At 45.0% G+C, this 26,764-nt stretch overlaps 1 protein-coding gene across 1 annotated transcript; it reads right to left on the bottom strand.

Moving 5' to 3' along the window:
* Positions 1-11,980: 11,980 nt before the first annotated feature.
* cdk12 (cyclin-dependent kinase 12) lies at positions 11,981-25,772 on the bottom strand. The gene is made up of 15 exons (XM_041956285.1): positions 25,159-25,772; positions 23,821-25,078; positions 21,947-22,624; positions 21,576-21,755; positions 21,345-21,484; positions 21,056-21,226; positions 20,305-20,494; positions 19,278-19,334; positions 18,901-19,002; positions 17,340-17,417; positions 17,107-17,223; positions 16,886-17,017; positions 16,500-16,723; positions 15,402-15,824; positions 11,981-13,674 (listed from the first exon to the last, which is right to left on the bottom strand). Exons 2-15 carry the CDS (start codon positions 24,996-24,998, stop codon positions 13,259-13,261), a joined length of 4,086 nt encoding a protein of 1,361 aa, XP_041812219.1. The 5' UTR covers positions 24,999-25,078; positions 25,159-25,772; the 3' UTR covers positions 11,981-13,258.
* Positions 25,773-26,764: the final 992 nt, after the last annotated feature.

The following is a 26,764-nucleotide window of genomic DNA, read 5'->3' on the forward strand; positions in this document are numbered from 1 at the left end:
ACACACATCGGCGACCTCGCTGACAGACAGTATCCATTCGGCACCCCTCACTAACCCAGTGCCAGTCTTACGCCACCTTGATGCCAAGCCTGCCAAACTTATGTCACATCAGAGCAGACCCTGTGTCAACTCCTCACAGTACATATGCCAACCCAATGCCCTCCACATGCCAACCTCATGCTACATCAGTGGCAATCCTCAGACAACAATATGCCAACGGTGGACCTCTGCTTGGCCCGGTGTGCTAATCCCTCGGCTGCAGGCACCGGGAGACGCTGTATGGAAGTGGAAAAGGTCAAAAGTCACTAGTGAATTAGGGTTCAAAGACAAATCTGTCGTTTTGGTTCTTCTTCAGTGGATGCAATTAGCACTGAAATCCTGCTCCCAAGCCCCGCTTAAGCTCTAATCTCAGAGTCTGTGGGTTCCTTCCAGTCTGCCTGTCTACCAGCCTGTCTCCCACCAAAGCCCCTCACCTCTGTCTCTCTCCCTCTCTCTCTCCTGATGCCTGCTGGCACTTTGGGAGCAGTGCCCCTCCAATCCCCGTACCCCCCCACCCCCCGTCCTCCCCTCCCCTCCCTCCTCCTCCTCTGGATGCCAGCCGACGGCCCTCACAGTGTGGCACGCCATCTGCTGCCGCCCGCCCCGGCAACCCATCCACCCCCCCCCCTCCTTGCTAACTCTACCCCCCACCCCTGCAGACAGCAGCTACCCACAATCCCCCTCTGCCTCAGCCGCGCAGCGCATAGAACAGGAGGCTTTCGCACAGATCACTTCACCCCCCGATGCCCCCGCCAGAAAGGAGGATGCTGGGGAAAGTGTGTGTGTGTGTGTGTGTGTGTGTGATGGAGGCGTCGGGGGCCCTACAGACAAAGTAGTCAAGCTTTTAGTTTTGTGTGTAAATAAAAACAACACACATACGCACGCACACACACATGCACGCGCACGCGCACGCGCACACACACACACACACACACACACACACACACACACACACACACACACACACACACACACACAAACACTATAAATCTCACGGTACCAATACTTCATTTTTTGGTTTCTTGCTGAACATGCATTTGCATTCTGAATTTATCTTTTCACACACACACACACACACACACACACACACACACACACACACACACACACACACACACACACACACACTTTTAAGGTGTTTTTGTTTTTAAGTTTTTCCTAATTAAAGGGTCAATCAGTATTTTTTCTTCCTGTTGTAAACAATGTGTATCAGGATTAGAAAAATATGAATAACATAGATGTGTTTGTCTATTAAAAGATCCCTAAAGCAACTCTTCATGTCCTTTTCATTTGCATTTAATTGGGCCTTTAATATGCAGGTATGTTTAAAATCTAAACGTTCCTCCTCTCTCTCACACACACACACACACAATTGAACACAGCACAAGCCGCCTTGCCACAGAGGTAGGCAAGTCAAACCTCTCCATGGATACACACACACACACACACACCCACACACACACACATGCTTCTGCTGCTTGGGATCTGATAGTGGCTTTGTGGCGGAGCTCTCTGATCACCGTTTAGCTTTGAAAAAGAGAGAGAAATAAGATGAGAGACATCAAACTATAGCAGGAACATGAGAGAGAGAGAGAGAGAGAGAGAGAGAGAGAGAGAGAGAGAGAGAGAGAGAGAGAGAGAGAGAGGGAGCAGTGCTCCATCCATCTTGTGTGGGTATGGAGCCTCATGGCTGGCACTCTATCCATCAATGAGCGCAACATTAACTCTCTGGATCAGAACCAACATCCCCAGATCTCTCTCCATCTCGCCTCCCCTCCCCTCACTCTGCTAAATACACACACACACACACACACACACACATACATACACCATTAGTATTCTACTGCCATCCATGAAAAACCTCAACATCCACCTATCCACCTTCCTCTCACTCGCACCAAGATCCTGTTTTCTTTATTCATCTCCAACTCTGCGGAAATCCAAAAAATATATTTTTATATTTTACACGCTTGTTGTGTTTCTCTCTCCTCTCCCCACCTTTACGCACCTTCACCCCCCCCAAACAGCTGACCTCCTCAATCTCTCTGATGTCTAGCTTGTCTCGATTCACCTCCTCTTTTCTCCTCTCCAGATCTCCTCTCCGCTGAGCTGCCTGATCCGCTCCTCTCTTTGTCTCTCTCCCAGTTGGTGTTAATAATTTAACTACTGAGCTGCTGCAGAGCTGGCTCCCATCCAGGCCTCAGATTGGCACTGTCTGTCTATTTATGACACTGTGTGGCGGCGCACATGTGTGGGATGTGCAAGAGTGAGAGGAGGACTGTGTGTGTGTGTGTGTGTGTGTGTAAGTACGTGCATGTGTTTCCCTATTAGACTTCAGCCAGTAGCAAATTAGCCTCCAAAGCCACAAGACTGTCGCCTAAATTGTAGTTAGAAAGAGAGACGTGTGTTACAAACCCTGATTCTTCCTCCAGATTTCTCATGTAAGGCTGGATTATCTAACTAACCATTCACACAGCGTGGTTTGTAATAGTGTGGTGAGTTGGACAATCAGTCGATAGCCATTTGTAATAATGTTATTGTGTTATTAGCTGAGTGTCTAGTGGACTTTCAGGTTATTAGTGTTATGTAATAGTAGTGGGTGTGATTATATTATTTCGCAGACCTCCTGGTAAGTATGCTGAAAACGATTTACTCTTTTAAACTAATATGAATGACAAACTGACAGTTATTGTTTTACAGTCTAAATGTTCCTCTTCAGCAATTTTACTGTGTTAAAATGTGATTTTGTAAATTATACTCTTACCTGTACTCCCCACACAGTTGAAGTTGGAGCTCAAATCTTCACTGAAATAAAAACACAGAAATCAAATCAAACAGGAGGAACGAGATAGAGAAGAGAGAAGGACTGAATTTATGAAAGGAGGGGGGAAAAGTGAAGAATCAGGCCCAAGGAACAGGCTTCAGGTCAGATTTTTAGGTACAGGGTTTGAAATATCCAAAAGTCTAAGGTTTCAATCAGCAGAAAGCAAAATCCTCTGATTTAAGGAGAACCAGAGCAGAGAAGGAGCGACGTGACCTCCAAGGTCAAATGCTTTTTTTCCCATGAGATGTATGAATATTCAAAATCTATTAATTGAATATGCAAAGGACAGCGGTGTATGTATTTTCAAGGGAAAAGGATAAATGCACTACATATATGTTTGTTGACTGACATGAATAAATATTTGAAAACATTTTTTTCTCACATTCAGAATTACAGGGTTTATTCAGAACATGATATTGTCCCACTTTATCGCAGAAATGATCCTGCTCAACGTGACAGCCTCACTTTATTCAAAGAGGTTGGAAAACTCTGCAGAGATGTAGCTTGTTTCTAATTTTGCCACAGATATAATAAGCACCCATTTAAATCAACAATGCATCGCTTCGTGCAGACTCGCCGTGATGATCTCAGTGACAACTTTCCAAAATTTGTCCCCCCACGTTACCTGAAAACACTCTACACCCTCCGGATTCAGCTGATCTGATAAAATAGGTGACATTTCCGAAGCAAGTGTGTGACACGGTGCGAATCTCGATGCCACCTCCCACACCTCTCACCCTCCTACAGTCCTGCCCACAAGAAATCTCTGCTGTGTAAAATCAGTGCAGGCGGCTCACGACATTCATTTATTCATCCCTGGCATCATCAATCATGCTTAGAATCAGCAGTCGTCCTTTTTTGACATTAGTCACGTGACAGAGAAATGAACTGAATTTGTATTTGTATTTGAATTTGGGTTTTTTTTCTTAACTCAAATAATTGTAGACTTTTTGAATCCACACTAATTGTCTCTGATCTATTCTTTGCTTACATTGCTTTATGTTTTTACACTTAATTATATCTTCTGGCGTTTAAAGTGTAACCAAAAAAACAGGCTGCTTGACGTCCACCTGGATCCACGCTCTCATTTTACTGTGGTCTATTCTTCACACACAACATCTACTGCATATAAGTCAGTCTGGATGAGGGATGCATCCTCTGTTGCTCTTCCTGTGATTTTTGGGGGGGCTTTTCTTTACCCGAGCTGAGGGTCTATATACAGAGGGTGTCATATGCTGTACAGATTGTGAAGCCTGTTGAGGCAAATTTGTGATATTGTGCTATATAAATAAAATTGACTTGATTTGACTTTACCACCAATGCATCTGTCAAAGTCCTCTTTGCCGTATCTGTTCACGTGCAAAGCTGGTGTGGCGAATGAACGGGTGGATGCGGCGTTAGGGCCTCACTGGGATTCATAGTAAATAGACATATGCAAGGCCGCCCACCGCTCCACCTTATCTAAATTTGATATCTCATAAGGGCCTTTCACACTTGCCGGAAAACATAAACACACCACGAATGACTGCATGCACACAGAACCTGCACTGTCATTAATTTCAGAGATGGAGGGAGGTCAGTGTACCAGACGGTGTTTGTGTGTCTGTGTGCAAGCATGTGTGCAGGTTTGCATGGCAGTGGATGTGTGCTCACATGCATGTGAGTGTGCATGTCAATGGGGGAGGGAAACATGCATGTGCACACACACAGACACACACATACACACGTATACACACACCGGTGTTGACAGGTGGCTGTGGTAAAGAGGTGGTCCCTGAGCTGGGGTCTGCCTGTCTCTGGCTGAGAGAGAGAGGAATAAAAAGCTCCCAGCAGCTGTCGCCCTAATTCCTCTAACACGGTGCTTGTGCTCTGATTAGAAAACAGATCTGGCCTCTAATTTACTCCTGACACCAACTAATGCTCTATATCTCAATCGCCCCGTCCCCGCTCGCCACTGGCCTGCCTGGCTGGACATACAAACCTGGTGACTCAGAGGGCGAAGCGGCGTGCAGGTATAAAAGCACAAACAGATACACAAACAGGCAACTGAGCATGCAGCAGAAAGTGTCCAAATTGTTAGGTTGTGCTCCGAAGTGACTTGTGAAATGACCTAATGACTGAAATTTTTCCTGAGAGCAGTGGGTCCTAACTTTTTTTTTTGCTTGTAACACCTTAAAATGAATCCATGTCTACTTTCTTCCCTTAGTTACAGGTTATAAATGTCTGCAAAGTGATTTTTTCTTCTCCAATTAAATAGCATTTAAAGGGCCCGAAGATAAATAAGTCTCTCTTCTTTTTTTTTTTTATCTCTGGCATTATCATTGACCTTTCTTTTAAAGCATAATGGTTAAAAACTATGACCCAAGCACCAAAAAATGTATGATGAGGCTGTCAAACTTATTGCGAGTACGTGTGAAAGTCATAATTGTTTTAACCATGCCAGTCTTGTCTAATTCATTCCATGTTTTGTGTTAGGAAAAGTACTTTGGGATGTTGTTGTTGCTGCAGGCGACACAACATGCTTTTTTTTTTCACTTTTTCCCAAACCATTCTGAAAAAAGATGATAGTATGGAGGTGCAAATTTGCCGTATACAACCTTCTGTGGGATTCCTGCTGGAGGATTTTTAGATAAATTGTCAATATATTAAAGACAAGAAGGGAGAAAAAAGGCAGAATAACATAGTTGTACATAGAAAAGTTGAAGTGAATGAGTGAGAGAATGGAAAGTGATGTTCACTGCTGCCAGTTCTCGTGCCAGCGGAGGTGGAGAGGCTGGCTGGGTGTCTGGGTGTCTGGGTGCCATGACGAGGTTGGCCCAGCAGGGGGCAGAGGTGTGATGCAGGGAGTGGGAGGTGACAGCTCAGTGTCACACTGCACACAGGGTGTCACCTCACCAGGCTGGGAGAGAGAGAGACAGAGAAGGAGAAAGTGGACAGGGAGTCAGAGGGAAAGGTGAGAGATCCATGAAGAGCTGCATGTGTGTGTGTTTGTGTTTGCAATCCTGATCTTCTGTCTTTGTGAGGACTTGATTTTAAACCTTAACAGCAAGGACATTTTGGAAAGTGGGGACATTACGGATGGTCCTTCCTCTTTTATTTGCTGTTTGAGGGTTAAGACTTGGGTTTAGGCCAGAGTAAGATTTAGATTAGAGTTAGACATTATTGGCATTATGTTATTGTGACAACACTATACCTGATGAGATACCCGATGATGTAACTAATAAGAAAACAGACATCAGACCACACCGAAAAACCTGTCTTAGTATGGGTGAGTGTGTTTCTGCTAACAAGCTACTAGAAGGCTTGGTTTCTTTGTGTAAATGATTGCACGTGTGTGTGTGTGTGTGTGTGTGTGTGTGTGTGTGTGTGTGTGTGTGTGTGTGTGTGTGTGTGTGTGAGAAATCCTTTTATTTCCTCTTTCTTCTCTCTCTGTCCCCTGTATCTGTCTCCAGGGACTCACTTGGCATCTCTCCCTACTTTTAATTCTCGCTCTGCAAACTGCTGCTGTCTGAACACAAGCTGGCAGCACATACATGCACACACACACACACACACAAACACACACACTTGGTTTCACAAATGCAATGGTGAACCCCCGCCCAAACAGGCAATGAAAGACACCCACACAGTCGCCCCATGCACGGTTTAAATGCAACATACATGTCTCTCTTTCACATCACTGTCATCTGAAATATTGGAGAGGAATTCACAAACACATACACGGGCCATCAATGACACGGTGCAAGTTGAATTCAAAGAGATAAATACAAACACACACACACACACAAAGTGATAAAAGACTGAGATGCTCGCAGCCTCCCAGGAAACACACACTCCCTCTCAGACACACACACATTTCATCACTGACAGCAGCTGAGAGACACAGAGACAACATCTCTGCTACTCAGAATACAAATCCAGTGTGAAAGGAAACACACATGACGAGCCCTTAAAACATGACCAGAAAGCAAGGAAGTAAAAAAGGACACGAACATTCCACATTTATTTGTTTATTTCGATCCTGAGCTGCTGCTTCAGTTTCAAACCGGCATGATAACACAGCCTAACAGTGCTCCCACCGCCAGGCGAATGCATACAAGTTCTCCAGCAAAACATACACACACTGACAGGCAGACGAGGTGAACTTCAAAAGCAAGAAATAAATTAATTAAAAAGACGAGTGTGATAGGGATGAATAAATAACAAGAGGAGAGAGAGAGAGAGACGAAAACAGGAAGGAGATGCGGAGTGTGCAGCAGTGAGAGAGGAAGCAGAGAGGGAGATGCAGTGATTTTTGGAAGGAGGCTGGAGGTGCAGGGAGGGAGAAAGAGGCTGTCACACACACTTCTAGTCTTGATTAAGTTGAACTGGCATAGCTCAACAGTGAAGATGGAAACACGCTCCGGAGACAGATATCTGGGTGCAGTTGTGTGTGAGCTGCAGGTGGAAAGTGCCTCCGAAAACACAGCATGAGGCCGAGTGACTTGCTTGTCTTTTGAGTTTCCAACACTCTGTGTCTTTTTTTTCTTTTTTTTTAATTATTTGGAGAAGGGTGTGAGTGTGAATGCAAATATGCAAATGAAACGGTTATTATTGCATTGCTCATCAAGCAGCGCGGAGCAGACATTAATAGGCTGATGAATATGCATGTGAATTTGTTAATTAAGTTAATTATTCTGCTGAAAATGCATTCGTCTTCCAAGGACATCTTCCCCAGGATTCCAACCTGCTCCACTCATTAGTCATGCGATATTTTACACTGGGCGCCGGGACAAGAGGTAGGAAAGGGAGGGGCAGTAGGGGCCACCGGGGTTGATATGTATACAATATAAGGGCACCATGGGTTTCAAGTCCACTTAAGAACAGCAGTCAGAGCCTCAGAAAGAGATATAATGGCATTATAATGATGCCTAATCCTTCATCTGCTCTTCAAAACTGAAGGGTCAGTGAACGAGACAAAGCACTGCGTCCAGCTACAGTACACACTCCTAGTGGCCAGACATTCGCTCCATCTCTGCTTTTCTCTTTCCTCTCCAGTAATTCCCCCTCTTCGCTGCTTTTCCTCTAATTGCTTATTAAAACCCTCTTAAATGAACTTTTTGTGCCAACTTTCCAACACATTAATTAATTGTTGTAGCCAATTAAGTGTCGCTGCGCAAATGAGCTTCAGCACAAATGGTCCTGCAGGGCCCGTCCCCCCCTCCCCTCCCTCCCTCAAACCCCCACCCCATACCACCACCACCACCACCACCATCCTCCTCCTCCTTTTCCACCACCCTCGCTGACTGCTTTCCCAGCAGCCCCTCTGCCCTTAAAGCGGCAGCATCCGCACAGACAGACAGAGACAATTATCTTGCCTTGCTCATGAAGCTCTTTGAATTGAACCGGTAATGAGATGCTCAGACCTGGCAAATGTACTCTGCTTCGCGGAAGTGCAGCATCATGCAGGGAGGGTGATGTGTCTTTGGCTGAAGTGGAGATCACTGTAAAAAGGTCAGAGAAAGATTTTTAAAAAGCTAGCATCTTCTTCCTTTTGTACTTTTTCTTCCCCTCATTATTTGTTATTGATGGACCAGATAAACGCAAATTCTTCAATGAATGTGAGTCCAGATTATTATAGTTTTATGTCCTGGCAGCAGCGACTTTACATAAAACCAACACACATCTGCATCATCTGGCCAATCCAAAAGCCTCCTAAAAAACTCTTTGGTTGGTCTCACTGCTGTTCAGCGATAAAGAAATAACGAGTGTGTGTGACAGCAGTTTCTCACAAAACGATAAACTGAGAAGAAATGGAGATGGTGTTATGGCATCAATAAAGAACGCTGTTGCAGCACTAAAGCATATATCACTGCTGGTGTAAAGTCAATCAATTTTTCAAATATCACATAAATAAAGATGTAGCCATAAACGGAACGACTGACATTAAATTTTGTTTGATAGAAGACAAAGAAGAGATCTGATGAAGACAGCACAATTTGTTCGCAACCCAGGATGCATTCATAATTACATTTTCTTTACTTTAAGGGTGAATATCCATTCAAAAATACTCTTTTTTAAAATCTGGAGATAAAACTTCTTACATGTTGAGTTTACTCTTCATACTTTACATTAGCTGTTCTTTACTGATCACTGTGTGTGTGCGTGCTGACATGTACTACTCACGTTGTGGGGACTTGAATTGGATTACACATTACGGGGACTTGCCTTCCTTATGAGGACAAAATGCAAGTTCCCATAATGTAAATCCTCAACTTTTAGGCTGAAGGCTTGTGTTACAGTTAGGCCAAGGCTATGGTTAGATTAAGTCTTCAGGAAATGAAGTCATGTGGTGTCCCCAAAAGCAATGGAAACACAACTTTGTGTGTGTGTCTTGGATGTGGGATTGACAGTGGGAACGTGGGAGTCCCTTTCTACCCTCACTGAGTTTACACATAGTCACTGATCAAACAGCTTCAGTCATCAAACTCAACATCAAACCGTAGCATGGCTCAGAGAGACACCAGCGGCCCAGATTTACACCACACAGAGGATTTACACACACGTGCACACACACACACCCATGAGCATTCAGGGCAAGAGAAATTAACTTTTTTTTTTTACAGTCAGTTAAGAGACTTTTACTGGTGCGCTTTCTATTTTTTACATTCAAATTTAATCTAGAATTTATTACAGTAACGAGTAAAAGCGATAAAAATGAGAGACTGGATTTATGGAGTGCTTCAGCTGCAGAATTCATAGTTATGTTTGGTCCGGAGACGCCTGCATCAGTCACATCTCAGACTGAGCACTCTTGTGCGTTAACATGGACTCGACTGAATAAATCGCAAAATGAATCTGAAAAGCTACGTGTCAAAGCAGCCAGAAGGCTCATCGAAATACCGTAGAAATGTGTAAAATATCCCTCAGTGTTGGACTGACTCCTGTTTCCTTGCAGTGAAATTTGAAACGCAGAATTGAATTGCTTACTTTTCCCCTCCAGAGCCAGGAAGTGTCTGCCCTCCTTCCTTGTCCATCAAGCTCGTCTTCTCCATCCCGGGTCGCCCTCTTCTTCTTTTTCTTGCATCCTGACTGAGTTTGCTGCCAAATTAAAATGTAGCACCAGTTCAAACAGACTGATTTGCCAGGCATTTCAGATAGACTCTTACATTGTTTGCTGTGGCAAGCGGAAATATGCTAATGAACTTTGTGGCTAAGAGAGTTTCAGCTTGAGCCGCATCTGAAAGGTCACTATGCACTTTCACAGCTATAATCCAGACATAGAAAGGCTGGTAGAGTTGACATATTTGCTTTGCAAAAAAATTCATCAGCATTTTCTAGCGGCTGGTGTGCATTTAAGCAGTCGGATGCACATTCCTAAGAGCTCTTTGTAGTCAGTTGGGGTTCCAGGCAGATGTTTGATGTGAGAGCAGGGTTTGTCATTGTACATAATTTCAGAAGGAGCTGCTATTTGTTCAAGGTTGGCAGATTTCTCATTGGACAACTGCTGAGATTATGGTCAGGTATGATGCAGACTCTGAATGCGTGCTCTGACAGACAGCGCGCACACGGACTGAGAAAACTGGACCAAGCAGAGATGCAAGAAATACAATCACGTGAATAAAATGCATTTGACTGACAGGGACTGTCAATCAATTCACCATTTGTCTGGATCACTGTAGCTGACAGTGAAGTGACGGCATCCAAAATGGAGGCTCCATTTTGAATGCCGCCGTCGCCCGTCTCTGCCATGGCGAGTACGTGCTTCAGACTGGCAGCGTGGCACATTTATGGGCATTCCCCATAAGGTGCCTTTCTGATTGATGGCACAGCCTCGTGCACCTCCCTCTCTTCAGTCCTCGGCCCTGATTTATTCGTCTAGTCTCTGTGACTTGGCACTGGCATTGCCCACTACTTCTCCTGTGGAAACTCCCTGCGGGCACATTCACTATTATTTGGAGTCCCGATGGGTAAAAGCATCAGACAGAAACATACACGTACACACCCTCATACACACACACACACAAGCGCTACACCGTCTCATCTCACTCACACTGGGCTTGTGCTAGAGGGCAGGTGAGCCTCCCACTGCCGCCACTCTGAAAGGATCTCTCACCCAGAGGGCTCAGCTGCTCGGTGGGCCAGAGGGGTAAGCGGCTCTGTAAGCCTGCCAAGTGAAGAACTGGTCTGGGTATGCATGAGGCACACACACACACACACACACACACACACACACACACACACACACACACACACACACACACACACACACACACACACACACACACACACACACAGCCAGTCTGCATGAACCTTGCAGGCTTCTGTCTTTGCCAATCTGTAGTTTATGATCCTTGTCTGCCTGTCAGGAGCTTCATAAAGAGATCAACCCAAGTGGTAAAGAAATCAACACCTAAATAAGATTGATGCATGGAGAGCACTTCACATCGAACTCATGGCACATATTAAGCAGCGCATAGCAAACAAGTCATTATAGAAATTTACTGAGATTCAGAGTGAAAATTATGCTTCACTTAAAGTGCCGCAAATGTGCTTCACACTATTTACCAGCAACCGTGAGAGCAGACAGATTACATGTCTGTGAAAAGAGAAAAATGTCATACAGCAGAGTGCATATTACCAACCATGACACAATCTTAGATAATGAAAAAGCACAAAAGATGGAAAGGTGAATTGACAAATAACCAGCAAACACTCCAAAATATCTAAACTTATCAAATATTTTCCACATTTAAGATGTAGTTATTCATATTTGCATTAGATTGGCTTTTTAGATCTTGATGATTATTACTGAATTGAATTACGTGTGCTTTTAATTCAGTTTTAGTCATTTTACTTTTGTCCTTGTGTGATCAATGACTGTTGATATGTGTCCGGTCAAAGTAGCCTGTAGAATGAAGAGGAGCTAACATGAGTTTTCACATCATGAGAGTAGTAAGAAACAGCAGAAACCTGGTGTGAAACTCAGCCCGTACTCCACTTTGATCAGGCCTTGCTGAGGCCCGACTGTGAGGACTTCCTGTAGTTTGAGCTGCAGCATGAGTGAATGTCTACCATCTAGTGGCCACTTCGGAGAAACATTCAGAAAGGCCAGGACAGACATTTCAGCTGGTCGCATAACTTCCTTTAATAAACTGAACCAAGAAAACACATATTACAAAATATTTTTTTCCTTTTTACAGACACGTGTAACCATTTTCTCCTGCCGTTCCTTTTCCAACTGAAAAAAAATGGAAACAGAAACATAGACCATTACTTTTTTAAAGCGGGTATTGTTTTTCTTCATGTAGAAAATAACTTCACCAAAAAAAAGAAAAGAAAAAAAGACCGAAACCATTTGTTGCACAAATTGGCAGGGAGGCGGCGACATGTTAAACGAGGCTTTGAGAGCCAGTCAGTTCCTGTGAGTGTGATTATATGTTTCTAGCTTTATACTTCAGCTGGCAGAATAGCGTGTGCATTCTGGAGCAGTTGGATCATAATGTAGTGGTTTAATCCATATTTGAGACAGAAAAGTGAGTACTACAGGCTTAGGCTTGTTACGACACAGAGGTTTGTTGTAAGTAAAGGAAGGAAAATGTTCATGTGGGCCGAGAGCACATCGCAGTTCAGTTGGATTGGTGATAGGATGCAATACGGAACAAAACGCAGTCCTGTAGATGTACACTGTTGTAGGTGCCATCCAAAGCAGAAACTTAACCCACACTTCCCCACATGGCTAAGATCATTCAGGGGTCGCTGGGGTCACAGAGGAGGCACACGGGGGAAGGGGGGAGCTAGCCAGCATGTACGGTTTAATGGGAAACTCATAGTCCTCCAGAGTTCATATCAGTGCGCTCATTGCCTCAAATATACCCATACACAGTATTTTAGCTTGAGCTAATCTTCCACTTCATCACAGACGCCACTCCACGACGGAGTGGACAGTGACTCCATTCTCCCAAAACACTCCTAACTTTTAGTCAGAAGTGGGCACTGCAGTGGACATGACAATCATTTGTTTTGGAAGAAAAAGATCACAGTCGCTTTCTAAGTTGAGTGTCAGTTGCGTGGCACTCAATTTGGAAGCTAAACTTCATTCAAGTCAGGACAGCAGAGAGCAAGGGATTGCAGGTGGCGACTGTCCCTAACAGGATTGTTCAGACCAACACCAGCTCCCTCCGGCACAACATGACAGCTTGCTCAGTGGGCAGTGATGTTCACGACCTGGAAAGGCCCTTAATCTCTTTCAGACATTCATTTTCAAAATCTTTGATTAAGCTTTAGCTACCTGCTCATCGTCCAGTGAGTCATAACCTGAAGGTGTCCCTCTGCCTTCGTCCCCTGCCTTTCCCTTCAGGTCAGGGAGCTGGAGCCATCCCAAGATACCTCTCTGTCTCACCAGGGGATTGAGGGTCAGCGGGCGGCTCCATGGGAAAAGCGGAGGTCCTGGTCCTTCGGGAACTGTGCTGCAGTGGTGGGAGCGGCAGTCACTAGTCCTGCTGGGGCCTCAGCTGCAGCTGAGGGTTTAGGTGGAGAGTCTGCAACCCAGGGTGGAGGGGGCTGTCCCCGTGCCGGAACATCCACGGCAGGAGAGGGGTCCTTGCTGCGCTGAGGGCCCCCCGCTTCCGAGTCCTGCTGAGAGATGAGCTGGAGCAAGGCGGCTGCCACGGCAGGGCTGATGTCCTGGCTGGGTTGGGTTTCAGACCCGGCTTGCTGGGCATTTCCAAGGAGGAGAGCCGAAGGAGGTGGGCCTGGTGGAGAGGGTGGACGCTGCTCACCAGATGGCACCTGGTTGGCCCCAAGCGGTTTCCTTTTTGATGCTGCAGCATCTGAAGGGGCCAAATGGGACAAAGTAGGACAAAGCATTAGCTATCAAAGCCTGTTTGGCAATTAAAGTTTAACTTAAACATGTTGACTATCGATACAATAACCCTTAATCTTATTTGTCATCTCCTGCATCTAATTTGCTATTACAGAAAAAATGTTGTCAAATGCACCTGACATGGAGTTACACAATGTCGACGTTCCTACCGTCACCATAAGAGGGAGGCAGAGCACTCCAAGTTTATCTTCACATCAAGTATATTTCAGCAGCGTCATCAGTGCATAGATAAAATATGTCAGGGCTTCTGCAATAAAGTTAACTTTGTTTACCTGAGGTCTTAACGTAGATATGGTATAATGAATACTATAAATATTCAGACCTTAAAACAAAGATACCTCTGCCTATTTCAGGTAAAACAAATCTCAATGTTTAAAGTGGAAAAATGCTTCATTCTATTTTAATGTGACTCATCATGACCTTAAGGACTGTTTATTAAACACAGTAAAACATTTCTCTTTCACTATTTGGGTGCAAAACTTAATATAATTGCATTAATTTATGCAAAACAGATGCAGCTGTATTTGTTTTTACTCCGAACAAGTCCAACCACCTTAAATGAAAGGGAAATGCAGGAACTTGGTGAGAAAACATTAGGAAGGGCATGTACAGCTGGATGAACAGAAAGGGTGACTTATGTAGGAGAATGTTTAGCATTATAAAGGTCAGGACAAGATTGCTAAACCGGGTTAGTCCGTTTTCCAATCTACAGCAGCGCAAGGCAAACCAAGGCTGTAAGCCTTTTAGTTGCCTTGACAGAAGAAATAACCAGAAGAAAACAGGACTGTTAGCATTCCAGTGTCAGCAGCATCGTCAACAGTTTTATTCAACTTGCTAATCACATTTCTGAACTAATATCTGAGTCAAGAGTGAACAGTTAAAAACAAAAAACAAAAACAAAAAAATGTGTGACAAATCAAAATTAAAAGAAACACATGCAGGTGAGGTCTATAGATTCAAAACATTTATTTTCACTTGATAATTTATTAGACTTTCTTCATAAAAAGGCTGACATTACAGACTGTTTAAAGCAACATCGCTTCCTGTGAAGATTCCACGACACCTGCTTTATAATGAAAATGAAGTGAGGGAGAAGAAACACGTGTGGAGATGGGACAGATATAGAAACAAAGACTGTGAGAAAGAAACAAGGAAGAGGGAGAAACGTGGAAGGGAACAATACAGCGTGAACTTCTCGATTCACTCAAATGAATAACACTAAACTTCCTACTGGTTTATTGAGTACACCGGTGAGAGACGTCCGCCTGCAACAAACCTCTGCCTGGTTGCCAGGGTGACATGACGACGGACGCTCGACAGACATTTTGCAAGGTTTTTGCTTTTGCATTTCTCAATACGTGAGGTGGTGAAAGGGATGATAATGTGTGTGTATTTAAGGAATGTCAGGGATAAAGGAAGGGGTGGGGGATGCATGGTAAGTCTAACAGCCAAATTTATTTGGTTAATTGATCATTTTGTTGATTTCAGGTAGTCTAGAATGTAATTAATTTGATAGAGTATACAGGAATTTTGAGTTCTAAAACTCAGTCAACTTCTGTTTGTTCTCTGCCCTGCTCCCCTCATTCTTGCAGTTCCCAGTGATTTCCACCTGAACCTGGTTCCCCCCTTTTTTTTTTTTATTTTACACCCTCTAGAGACTAAATCCGGACTTGCCCTTGCGATCAGTAGTAGAGGCAGACGAATCGCGCGTTAATGCCTCCTCTGATTGGACGCCATTGCTCTCATCGCCTTGTTCCTCAGTTTGTGGCTTGATGATGTGGCCCAAAATGAGAGCCAGCAGGTTGGCCTGGTCTTCCTGGCTGAGTGGCGGGTCTCCGGATGTTGGCGAGAGTTCCTGGGGTTCAGGAGGCGGCTCTGGGGGCTGGGACCTAGCAGCAGATGGGGCCTGGTCCTCTGGAGCCCCCTGGTGGTCAGAGGCCTCACTGAGGGCAGACAAGGACTGGCTGAGAGTCTCTGGGTTGGAGAGGTTGAGGAGCTGTGCCACCTGGGGCAGGCTGAGGTCCGTCTGTCCCTGGAGGAGGTTCAGCAGCACCGCCATCTCTGCCTGGTTCAACTGTTCTGCAGCAGCGCCCAGGCCTGCACATTCACACACAATATTTAAACGTTTAACAAACATCTGAAAATGTTCCATACTGGAAAATTACATTCCACATTCTGGTACAATTACTCACTTCAAAAGAGGAGTAGCTGGGGAAACTGTTTTTTTCACTTTACTCGACTGGATAACTCAACTAAAATGAGGAAACTGCTGGAATATTTGTACAGTATTAGACTATCCAAAAAATATAAATAACTGTCAAAGAGTGACATTAATAGCAAACAGGAGAGGGCAGCAATGTGACATTGTAGCTGCTAGTCTGCCTAATCCAACATAGCAGAGTGAGACCTCTTACATCGTCTATGCTAAAGAGCAGCTAGCCCGATCTGACAACAATCCACATTGTCAACTTCAGGACATTTAGCTCCTTTTACTTGTTGTTCTGTAAGCAACACTCCACCATGGCTCCATCGTTGCGCTGGCGAGGACAGGATGCGCCAGTGGAGGATGTGGTGAACTAACTCACTGATGAGCAGTGAGTTAGTTCACTGGCAAGCTAACAAGCAGCACTGAGTTTACTGAGTTGTCTATGCACATAAGCGATTGAAGGTAAAAAGAGCATGCATGCTTCTTCCAATCACCGGCATTGTTAGATCTTGGTCCAAGAATGCTACATACTTATTGGCTTGCAGCTTGTGAGAGGTAGCTGTTACCTGACAACTCGTGCTCTAAGTTGGCTGTGGAAGGCGGTTTTCCTGGTGGAGGTGGCGGGGCACCGGCTGGGCTGTTTTGGGGCCGGCTGTTCTCTGCGCTGGAGGTCCCCGTCGCATCCTTACGGGGCACTTTGGGTGCAGGCACATCCTCGGGCAGCCCACTCTGACGCGCACGCCGTCTCTTCTTGCTCCACAGCTCGTGGCAGTCCTGGTGGTGAGGCAGACTGGAGACGCAGCGGGGTGACATAATTATAGCACAACCATGAATTACAGCCTCAGTGTGCATTCAAAGTATTTTTCCACTAACTCTCACAATGAGAAAAACTATCTAATCTGATCTGATCTGATAGAGGAAACATGTAAGCGGAGGCCACAGGGTTACTCACTCTGGTGGCGGCATCTTGCTGGGCTCAACGTCACACAGGAAGTCACTGTTGAGCGCCTGCTCTGATGTGCAGCGCCGTGCAGGGTCGAGGGTCAGCATTCGGTCCAGCAAGTCCAGAGCAGTAGAAGGTAAACTGCGTAGGAGGGGAGAGATTTTTCAGCTGTAGAAACAGACAAAGGGGTAATCATAGCTCTTCCGAGGCAGTGCAGCATGGCTACATACAAGGCAAACTCCTCGCGCAGACGCCGTCTGTACTGCTTCTTGGGTTTCATGGTGTTGAAGAGGGGGAGTTTAATGACGTCAGGCCAGACAGCAGGACAGGGACTCCCGCATAGACGGCTGTAGGAAATGACAGTGGGAGGCAAACAGGGGGTCAGTGACAAAAAAACAGAACAATGAGGGATGAAGGTTGTAGCAGTTCGATGAGATGCTGTGTCCAGGAAAGGGCTGCCTACCTGATGAGCTCTAACTGTAGAAGTTCCTGGTTAGCCTGGAAGATGGGCTTCTTGGTAAAGAGCTCTCCCAGAATGCACCTGTGCCATGACAGAGAATGGGTAGAGGCTGTGAGAAAATACACATACACTACTTTTAAGAGAAATTTAAAACATGTCCAGAATCCGTGTCAGAAAGGATTGCTACTGTGACCATTAAACATGTAATTATTGCACAGGACACATTACATTCCACATTCTGGTCGAATTACTCATACCATAAAAAAGATTTTTCCCCTCTGACTTGAGTTATCATAGAGAAGATAAAGAAGTGCATTTTAATATAAGAGGAGAGTGGAAATCTATGGCAAGTGCCAATGTTCATAATCAGTGTTGTTTTTTGCATACTGCAGGAAAAAAAACAATTTTCATAAAACGATCTTCTGCAAGAAACCAAGTTAGAATTTAGCTGCACAGCAGACGAGTAAAAAGAAAGTCGAGTATCTCACACCTGACTGAGCTGAATTTCTTGGTTCAGGATTAAAACATAAACATCAGGTCTGCTCATAATGTTGGAAACAAATTTACTTTCATGGCACAAAAAAATGCATTTCTTCTGTTAAGTTTTCCTCCCACTGAAAAAAAAAAAATATCTCTAAGCCTGTCTACCTTGATACACCACAGTGGGACAGAAGCTTTCACCTACTATGCCGTTACTGAGTTGGAAGACAGAAAAAAAAAACACTGCAGGGTTGATGTTTTCTCATTTATTGTTTATGGACCGATTAAGTGATAATTAACGTCAGATTTAATGTTTATTTACCAAAAATGACAGTATTAAACAGCATTAAGTTGATTAATGAAAATTATCAAGAAATATGTGCAAGTTTATTTAAAGCAGCAGCAGGAGCTTCAGACTAAAATTAGTGAGCTAACTAGCTAAAAGCTACTCACCTTGCAATCATAAACATCAGCTTAATATGGACCCAACACCCGAGCAGCTAACTTAGTGATGTATTTTGTCATGTATGTGGTGACCTAAAAATGCTGAATTACTTGTCCTTTACCATTAAAATAAATTTGTATTTTGTATAATTGATGTTAGCAGAGCACAAGACCAGACACTTTCTGCAAAGCTGCGTTCCTTGGGATTCAACCCGTGTTTTTCATCAGATAATCATAACATCTTATGTGAAATAAGTTTGACTGAAATTACAAAAAATATTAGCTTTGTCTAGATGAGATTGACTAAAATGTTTACAGTCTCCATTGACTTTTACACTTCAAAATAATGGCGGTTTTCTCGGACTAAGGTAAGACCAAAATGCCTTTTACCAAACTAAAACTTAACAAAACAGGCTGAGGTTGATTAAGCAAGATAAAATCTTACAAGGACGTTTAATATAGACATGAGACTAAGACAAAGCAGTAAAGTAAAAATAATTAGTCCCCTCTGAATCAAACTTTGCTTCACACAACAAAACTTTAGTCCAAAACTACATGAGAAAAAAATAGAACATGGAGGAGTATGTATGTAAAAGGGGAAATAAAGCACGTGTAAGGGAATAGAGAGTGGCACACTCACCCACAGCTCCAAACATCGATGGCTGGAGAGTATCTCTCCTCTCCCAGCAGGAGTTCAGGGGGGCGGTACCATAGTGTGATTACTTTATTAGTGTACGGCCGACTGGGGGCAAAGTAAGAGAGAGGACGCTGAGACTCAGGACACATTCAGAGAGCATCTATGCCCCTGAGTGCCCAAACAAACAAATTCAGCTTTCACTAACTCGGATGTCTCTGAAGACAACAATGTGAACACCACCATCTAGTGGAGAGTCATTGGAAATGACGAGGAAAAGCCATGCTAAAACACATTTAACTGGACATTTAAATCACAGAAGCAAGCAGGTGAGGTCCCCGTGCATTGCATACATCATGTGATGATGAACATGCTTGTCTTACCTTTCCTCTGAATTGTAAAGGCGGGCCAAACCAAAGTCAGCCAGTTTGATCTGACCTCTGTACAAAGAAACAGATAACAAAAAAATCAAGATTAGGAGCAACACTTCCAAGCATGAGAAAACATGTCAGCATGAGAGTACAACAACAACAACTACAAATCACTGAGAACTACAGTATCTAACCCTGAGACAATAGAACCCCACTCATCTGCCTGCCTTCTTTGAATAACTACTTTCCATTTAAACAAGACAAAATTATGAAACTTGCTATTACTGGGTGTATTCAAATCAGCTGTTTCTTTTTTGTCTGCCTCAGAAATACTGTTGAAAGCATCAGTTCACAAACACGTTGACCGAACAAAAAATGTGCGCTGCACTTTGAGAGGGTTAGAGCCAAATCAATAAAGTGATTGGTCAAACTCAGCAAACGTCAGGACACGTGTGGTAACAAATGTCCAAACTCCAAGAGTCTATTTACAGCCAGCTGTACAGTAAGCAGGGCAGCGAATGAGAGTTAACTGCAGTGTGGCTCTATATACTCAATTCCACACACATCCTCAGCTGTTTCTATTAGCACCTTAGCTATGGCAGCTACTTTAGCTAAGTCTTCCCTTGCATCCTGTCGTGTTTGTAGATTGAAAGCAGACTGAGCAAACATCTGTGAGGACTTTCTTGTACTCCATTGCTGTTATTTGAAGAGCCCAATTAAATTAGTGGTAAGGTAATTGGTTGCTTGCATTCTGATCATTAAAGTTAGCGTTCGACTGCTTTGGGTCTTGAGCTCACTGTATTTACAGACCACAGCTGCATTTAAATGATGTTCCAAGTTGATGATGTGGATAATGCTGCAGTACAGCAGGCAGTGTTAATGTCAACTTGTCTAAGTGGATCAGAGGTACTGAAGTTGATCAAACAACCTGCATGTGATGCAGATGCATGAAAATTCACCTGAAACAGCTGTTACCGCTAAACAGCTGTGATTGCTGAAGGCCTAGCTGCTCCTGGTGTTCATTTCCTCTGTTTCTTACCTGTTGTTGAGCAGTATGTTGGAGCATTTGATGTCTCTGTGAAGGAAGTTGTTCTTATGACAGTAGTCCAGACCTTCCATCAGCTGGCGCATGAAGCTGCGGATGTGCTCATGGGAGAACTGGACCAGGCCCGACTCCAGCAGGCCCATCAGGTCGTGGTCCATGTACTCAAACACCAGGTAAAAAGCACCTAAAACAGAGAAATTACGTATTCACAAATGAGAAACACAATTGTATACACATGACCCACATATGTGGAGGTTAGAGGAGCGGCCCTGTGATGAGAGGGTTGCTATGTACTTAAATCCAGCTCAGAAAATTTTACCTAGCTTCAAATATTCTCCTCAGTAACTTTGTCGCAGCTGCACAGCCAGCTACAGTACAACGGGATATAGTTTTCAAACTTTAAAGTGCAAATCATCAAACAAGGCAGAAAATTCCTGCATCACTGCTCTCTGTGGGGTGAAACCTAAAGAAGGGCGGCTGAAGTGAATCATCACCGTGCCCACAGCGAACCAGCTGTGGTTGTAGTTTACTTTTTGTGGGTTTTCTTGTCTTATATTCATGGATGGGAAACTTCACGTCTGTCCTGATTTTCTGTGAGTATCATTGAACTCAACTTTGAAAGCATTACAAGAACAATAAATCTGAAAGTCTCAGACAGCAGTGGGGTAGCAGTTTTCTGCTGCATATGCTTACTATTATTTTCCGGTATTACCTAACCCTGGCACATCATTTCTAACCCTCTTACCTTTGTCCTTTTTAAAGTCGAGAGCATCCTGCTTGTCAGTGACGATCTCCTTCATGTTGACGACACTGCAGTGTTTGAGCTGCCGCAGGATCTTGATCTCTCTAATGGCTGTGATTGGGAAACCCTCCTTTTCATTGTCCAGACGCACTTTCTTCAGAGCCACCAGTTCACCTGCCAAGTTGGAGAGAGTATTTAGAGAATCAGTCAAAATGAGAATTTGGTGTTTTGCTGTTTTAACATAAACCACGTGAGTATTAGAGTGAGTGAAGTCCAGGAACGATTCCCTTACCTGTGTCTTTATCCTTGGCCTTGTACACTTGGCCATAGGTGCCTTCTCCTATGATGCCGATTATATCGAATTTATCTACACAGCGTTTTCCCCAGTCACTCTGGGTATGTTTGCGCTCGCCATATCGCGGGCAACAAATCCTGTAAATCATCAGAAAGCAGAACAGGTTAGAGTTAATGTGGGATTAAGAAAAGGAATACTGGAAACAGGTGAGTAATAAAAGAAACTGACTTTGGTCTCTTCTTTAGGGCTGGCTGGGGTAGCGATGGAGGCTGGCGGATGGGGGATTGTGGGGGAGAAGAGTCACCTCCGGCCAGGGTGGGCGGTAACGGAAGGTCGATGAGCGATGGCCGGCTGCGAATTTCCTTCTCCTTCCTAGATGACCTCTGAGGAGGAGTGGACTTCTTTGGACTGAGAGCGCAAAATACAAAAAAGTTGTAGAGAAAATTGTAACTGACTAAAGAGACAGAGGAGAAGTAGGCATTTATATATACTGAAGTATGCACTACTACTTGATCGTGTACCCTAGATCATCACCATATTTTCACCCAGCTGTTTGTTGTGAAATAGCTGTGCAGGAAAAACATGCAAAAGGTTCTCACCTGTCCTGAGCGTTTCCCAGCAGTGCAGGCGGTAAAGGCAGGGGGGGCAGAGTTGACGTCTTGTGGAGCGGGGTCTGGCGGACGGGGCTGCGCGTAGGAATCGGAGCTGGCGATTTGGCCTGGGATGTGTTTGAGGGTGGGGGAGGCTGAATGCCTGTATCTGCCTGAGGTGGCGGTGGTGGAACCTGGCTGGCTGGACCGGGTGGCACGGGAGGAGAGGGCTGAGGAGGAGGCGGCGCCGGGGAGGAGGTGAAAGAGGAAGGTACAGGTGCAGTAACCTGATCTTCGCCACTGGGAGCATCCTGGGGTAAAAGCGCAGGCGGCGGTGGCAGAGGTTCTGCTGCTGCATCTCTTTCTGGCTGTGGAGCCTCAGCTTTAGAAGGCCGTAAGGTGGTGCCTGCAGATTTACGCGCTGGCGGAAGAGGGGAAGCACCACCAGTGGCACGAGCAGCCGCCTCAGCAGCCTGGCGTTCCTTCTTTCTTCGGCTCAGCTCTGCTCCCAGGCTGGAGTTGAGCGGCAGGCGAGAGGATGGAGGGGAGCGGCTAGCTGGCCGGCTGCTGTGGGAACTGCTGCCCGCTACACCAGAGGAAGTATGCCTCTTGGTACGGGAACGAGAGGAGGAGCGGCGAGAAGATGAGTAGTGCAGAGGGGAGCGACTCCTGGAACGGCCAGAGCGCCTAAACAAAAGAAACACATTCATAAAAATGTCAAAAATCAATGCCATAGCATTTATTTTACAGCCTCTTTCGAAAGCCAGAGAAGACGATAAAAACATGGTGCGTGCTTTTTGAAAATGTTTAAAAAAAAAAAGAACAGAGTGGGTGGTAAGCAAAAACAACCTCTTCCATTACAAAAGTAAACGGCCACTGACCACATCATGAACATAACCATAAAGGCCTTTTGATATGGAGTGTAACAGTAGCTAATACAGACAGAAATAAGCCAACAGAGAAACAGCTGTTGTTCTCAGAAGAACTCATGTAAAACTTTGATAGACTGATAACGATACAGCTCTGAATGTGCCAATTCAAATTCTTTGTTAGGGCTTTGTTAGGTTACTCTGCAGGTCCGGAGAGTAGTCCACCGACTGCTGAGTAAAATTTTAACTCTGCAAGGTGCAGCTCGATTCCTTCAACCAAATGTGGCCAAGAGAGGAAATGATGGCCGGCTTTGTATAACGTGGGGAAAATACGAACATAGCATTAAACATGAAAATAACACTTACCACTATATAAGCTATGAAACAATGTCACACTATGTTCTCACCATCAGGTGCCAGGTTTTTTTTAAAGCTGCCTTCCATTTGCCTTTAAAAAAGACACATGCTTATATCGACTGTACAACTCAAATACAACCATCTAAGTCTCTGATGGTTATATGAAAGGCATAGCCATAGCTAACATGAGAGGGGTTTACTGACATTTTGCATTGCAAAATTCAATGGCAGAAGGCAAACAATGATAACTCTCAACCTCAGGTTTTTGTCAATGCTATATCAGGGAAAGTTTAAGATGGAGAACATCTACATCCTGAGCCATCTTCCTCATTTAGTATTTTGCTGGCCGTAGAAGGGCGCTGTCAGTTCAGTTCAACAGGTGTGCGTGATTTTCAGCTTACAGTGCAGGTTACTTTTGTTTGTTAAACTTATAGCCCAATAGGTGGCAAGATGGATCATGAAACATCAGGCTGTGTGTCAGGACACACGCAAATACTACCAAAGATTGCCTTATGGCTTTCTGTTCCATGGAGGACTCATCATGGCCTCTGATAGTCAGCACTTCCCCTATCAACATGTGCGTCTGAGTGTGGCTGTAACCTGTTGAACTTCTCAGAACATATTCCCCCAAAAAAGAGTTTCCAAGACTCTACTCACCGAGACAAGGGGCTGGTGCTGGAGGACCTCCGGGTACCATAGGGGCTAATGGAACGTCTCCTCGAATAAGGGCTGCTGTCCCGCTCATAGCTGGAGGACCTGTGTCTGCTTCCGTAGGGGCTGTCCGATCTCTGTCTGCTGCGGCGAGACATGTCCGCGTAGGGACTGGGGCTCTGCTGGGACACCCTCCGACTGGAGTAGCTGTCATCCCCCTGTTGCCCATACCCACTGCCTTGTGGACTCTCACTGCCAGCGCCTCTTCTGGGACTGGGAGAAAGAGCAGAGCTGGTGCCTTTCCTGCGGGGGCTACCCCTACTGGACTTGCCCTTAGGACTTGACTTGTGGCTCTTGGAGGACTTGCGGTGGCTCCTGTCTGCTCGGTTCCTCTGCGAGGAGCTGCGGCTGCCCTCCGCTCGGCCTTCTCTTCGTTGCTGCCGGTCTTTGCGGGACTTCCCTGAGCGGCTGCTCTCCTTGCTGCGGGATGAAGATGTAGAGGAAGTAGTGCTACCTACACTGGCTGCAGGCTGTACCTGGGTGGAGAGCATCAGCTCCCCACGTTTGGAGTCACCCTCTGGGTGGATCTGGCGTTTGGATGAGGGGCCTGATGAGGGAGCCTTCTCCTTGCTCTTTCCAGAACTCCCTTTCTCACGGTCTTTGCTGCTCTTTTTCTTGTAACCGCGGTCCTCATTCCCAGAGTCTCTAACTTTGTTGGGGTCCTTGGACTTTTTTCGGGAGTGCCTGTGCCCCCTGTTCTCTCTACCGCCTGCTTCTCTGTCGATATCGTCCCTATCGTAGTCTGGTGAGGGCTCCAGTCGGTCCCCGCCCCCCCTCTCAGAAGGCCTGGAGGACGGTGGGTCCGAGAAAGTGTCCGAGTCGGAGCTGATGTCGTCGTACTCCACCAGAGGCTTCACCGTGTTGACACCAGGTGGCGCCGTATCGCCGAGGGCAAAATATTCGGGTCCCGGTGCCGCCGAGGATTCCCGATTATGTTTGATTGACTTATGCCGTTTGCGTTTTGAAGAGGAAGAGGACATTGAAGGTTTTAACTGCACCTTGCCGTCTTTGCTCGCCTTGTCTCCCGCAGAGGTATGACTCGGGGCCTGGGTCTGGTGTGGCACACCGCTCGCGCTAGATTCCGGCTTCCTCTTGGTCCCATGGTGTCGGTCTGACCCAGGCATCCCTCACGCCGGCGTCGGTACCTCTCCTGCGACTGGGCCTCTGTGGTCCAGGCAATTCATTCACAGGAAAGCAGTAGCTACTTCAAATGTCAAAACAAAAGTGTTACTAAGCAGATACAGGGCAAGAAAACACACAAAATAAACACACTAGGCCGCTCACGTCCAGTCCTCTTCAGTGCCAATTCATTCCATTGAGATCGCCAACATAGTTCGTCAATGAAGAAAAATGCCAAGCGGGGTTTCCAGTGCTGTAAAATATGTACTTTGAAATAGTCAGTGAATGAAAAAGATCCCAACCAAATATCGGAGAAGTGTGGTGTCGTCTCCGTCTCAATTTAGCTAGCACCGCTAGCTAATGCTCAGCGGCTAGCGAGCTGACCCGTGAAAAAGAAAAAAGTCCCTTTGTGAAAGGTGTCCTTGTCCGGTGCCAAGTTAAGTAAAGGTGTTTTTATTCCACAGAATTACGGTCTTAGCATTCAGAAACAAGCAAATGCCTTCATTAAAAGACGCTCGTTTCTCCAACAAAATGAAAACTTGACCCGGTTGGTACTGTTTACATGTTCCCTTTAATGTAAGTTTTATCCCCTATAAATTCAATATTGATTAGAAATCATAGTATTTTCGTGTGCAGTAGATGTTCCAGTTTATTATCAATGGCTCTGGGAATCAACCAGGCCTATATTTAGGGCGATGCTAGTGGATTTAATATCATCCACAGCCCTAGCTGAAGGAGACTACAAACGCCATTATGGCTCCTGTGACTAGCAACTTCTACGTACAGCGGAATGAACCGGAAACAGGAACGCTGTCAATCTTGGACGTATCTTAGCAACGGCCAATCACAACACATCACCCGCCTACTGCACTCGTGGTAGCGCACCAGCGACGCAAACTGTTTGGAGAGCTGCACCAGTCTGCAGGAAAAGGGAAGAATATTTATTTTAACTAGTCAGGTATTACAAGATGACACATTTCACACAAGTAAAGAACACAGAGCATTGCTCTCGCAGGAAATGGAAGTGTCAGGGTCATGGTGTATTTTGAATTTTAAACATGCAGAAGGCAAAGCTGAATTGGCAATAGGCAAAGTGGGCAACTGCCCCAGGGCCCTGAAAGCCCCAAGCTTTCTGTATGATACAGTCGGAAGCAATCTGTAACAAAATCATATGCTTATTCTACTTGAAATATATAAAAACAATTAACAGATATGTAATTATGATTTCTGGGTAAAATGTACGTTGATGTCAAATTTCAGTTCTCTATTTGATCATGTGACGAGATGTGTGCGCTTCATAACTACTAATTAGCGTGAACTAGCTTCCATCATAACAACGTGAACTGCGGCCCGTCATAACTACCTTACTCCACTGAACTAAACATTTACTTTCTAAAGTATAATAGTTGAATAATTTTGCAATTACTGTAGGTGGTGTTTCCATCACATTGCATTTAAAAACCTTAAATCTACCTCAATTTTGCAGAGGTGGGGAAAAGAAACACGGGGAACATATCAGAAAATTAAAAAGTACCCTCATTTACATTTTATTATGACACTCCAGACGACATTGAACTGTTGTCAAGCGTGCGTTCCCAGTATGACTACGCAGAATGACGAGGGTCCGCCCTGGATGCTGATTGGATCCGCTGTCTCACCGGGGCGTGTTCATAGAGAAACAAGGAAGTAGTGTTTCATACAGTACTAACAAAGTTCAAATGAATGTTTGAGAATAATAAGTGCAGTAGAATCGATTTAGTACGCATTTAAA

Source organism: Chelmon rostratus, chromosome 17, assembly GCF_017976325.1.
Source record: "Chelmon rostratus isolate fCheRos1 chromosome 17, fCheRos1.pri, whole genome shotgun sequence".
Lineage (NCBI taxonomy): Eukaryota > Metazoa > Chordata > Actinopteri > Chaetodontiformes > Chaetodontidae > Chelmon > Chelmon rostratus.

Excerpts from the sequence above, each read along its gene's own strand:
- cdk12 (XM_041956285.1), bottom strand. The coding sequence starts at position 24,998 with ATGCCTGGGTCAGACCGACACCATGGGACCAAGAGGAAGCCGGAATCT. Across the intron at positions 21,485-21,575 it reads GCCCTAAAGAAGAGACCAAA|GATTTGTTGCCCGCGATATG; the intron begins GTCAGTTTCTTT and ends GATGATTTACAG. Across the intron at positions 19,003-19,277 it reads CTTTACAATTCAGAGGAAAG|TCGGCCGTACACTAATAAAG; the intron begins GTAAGACAAGCA and ends CTTTGCCCCCAG.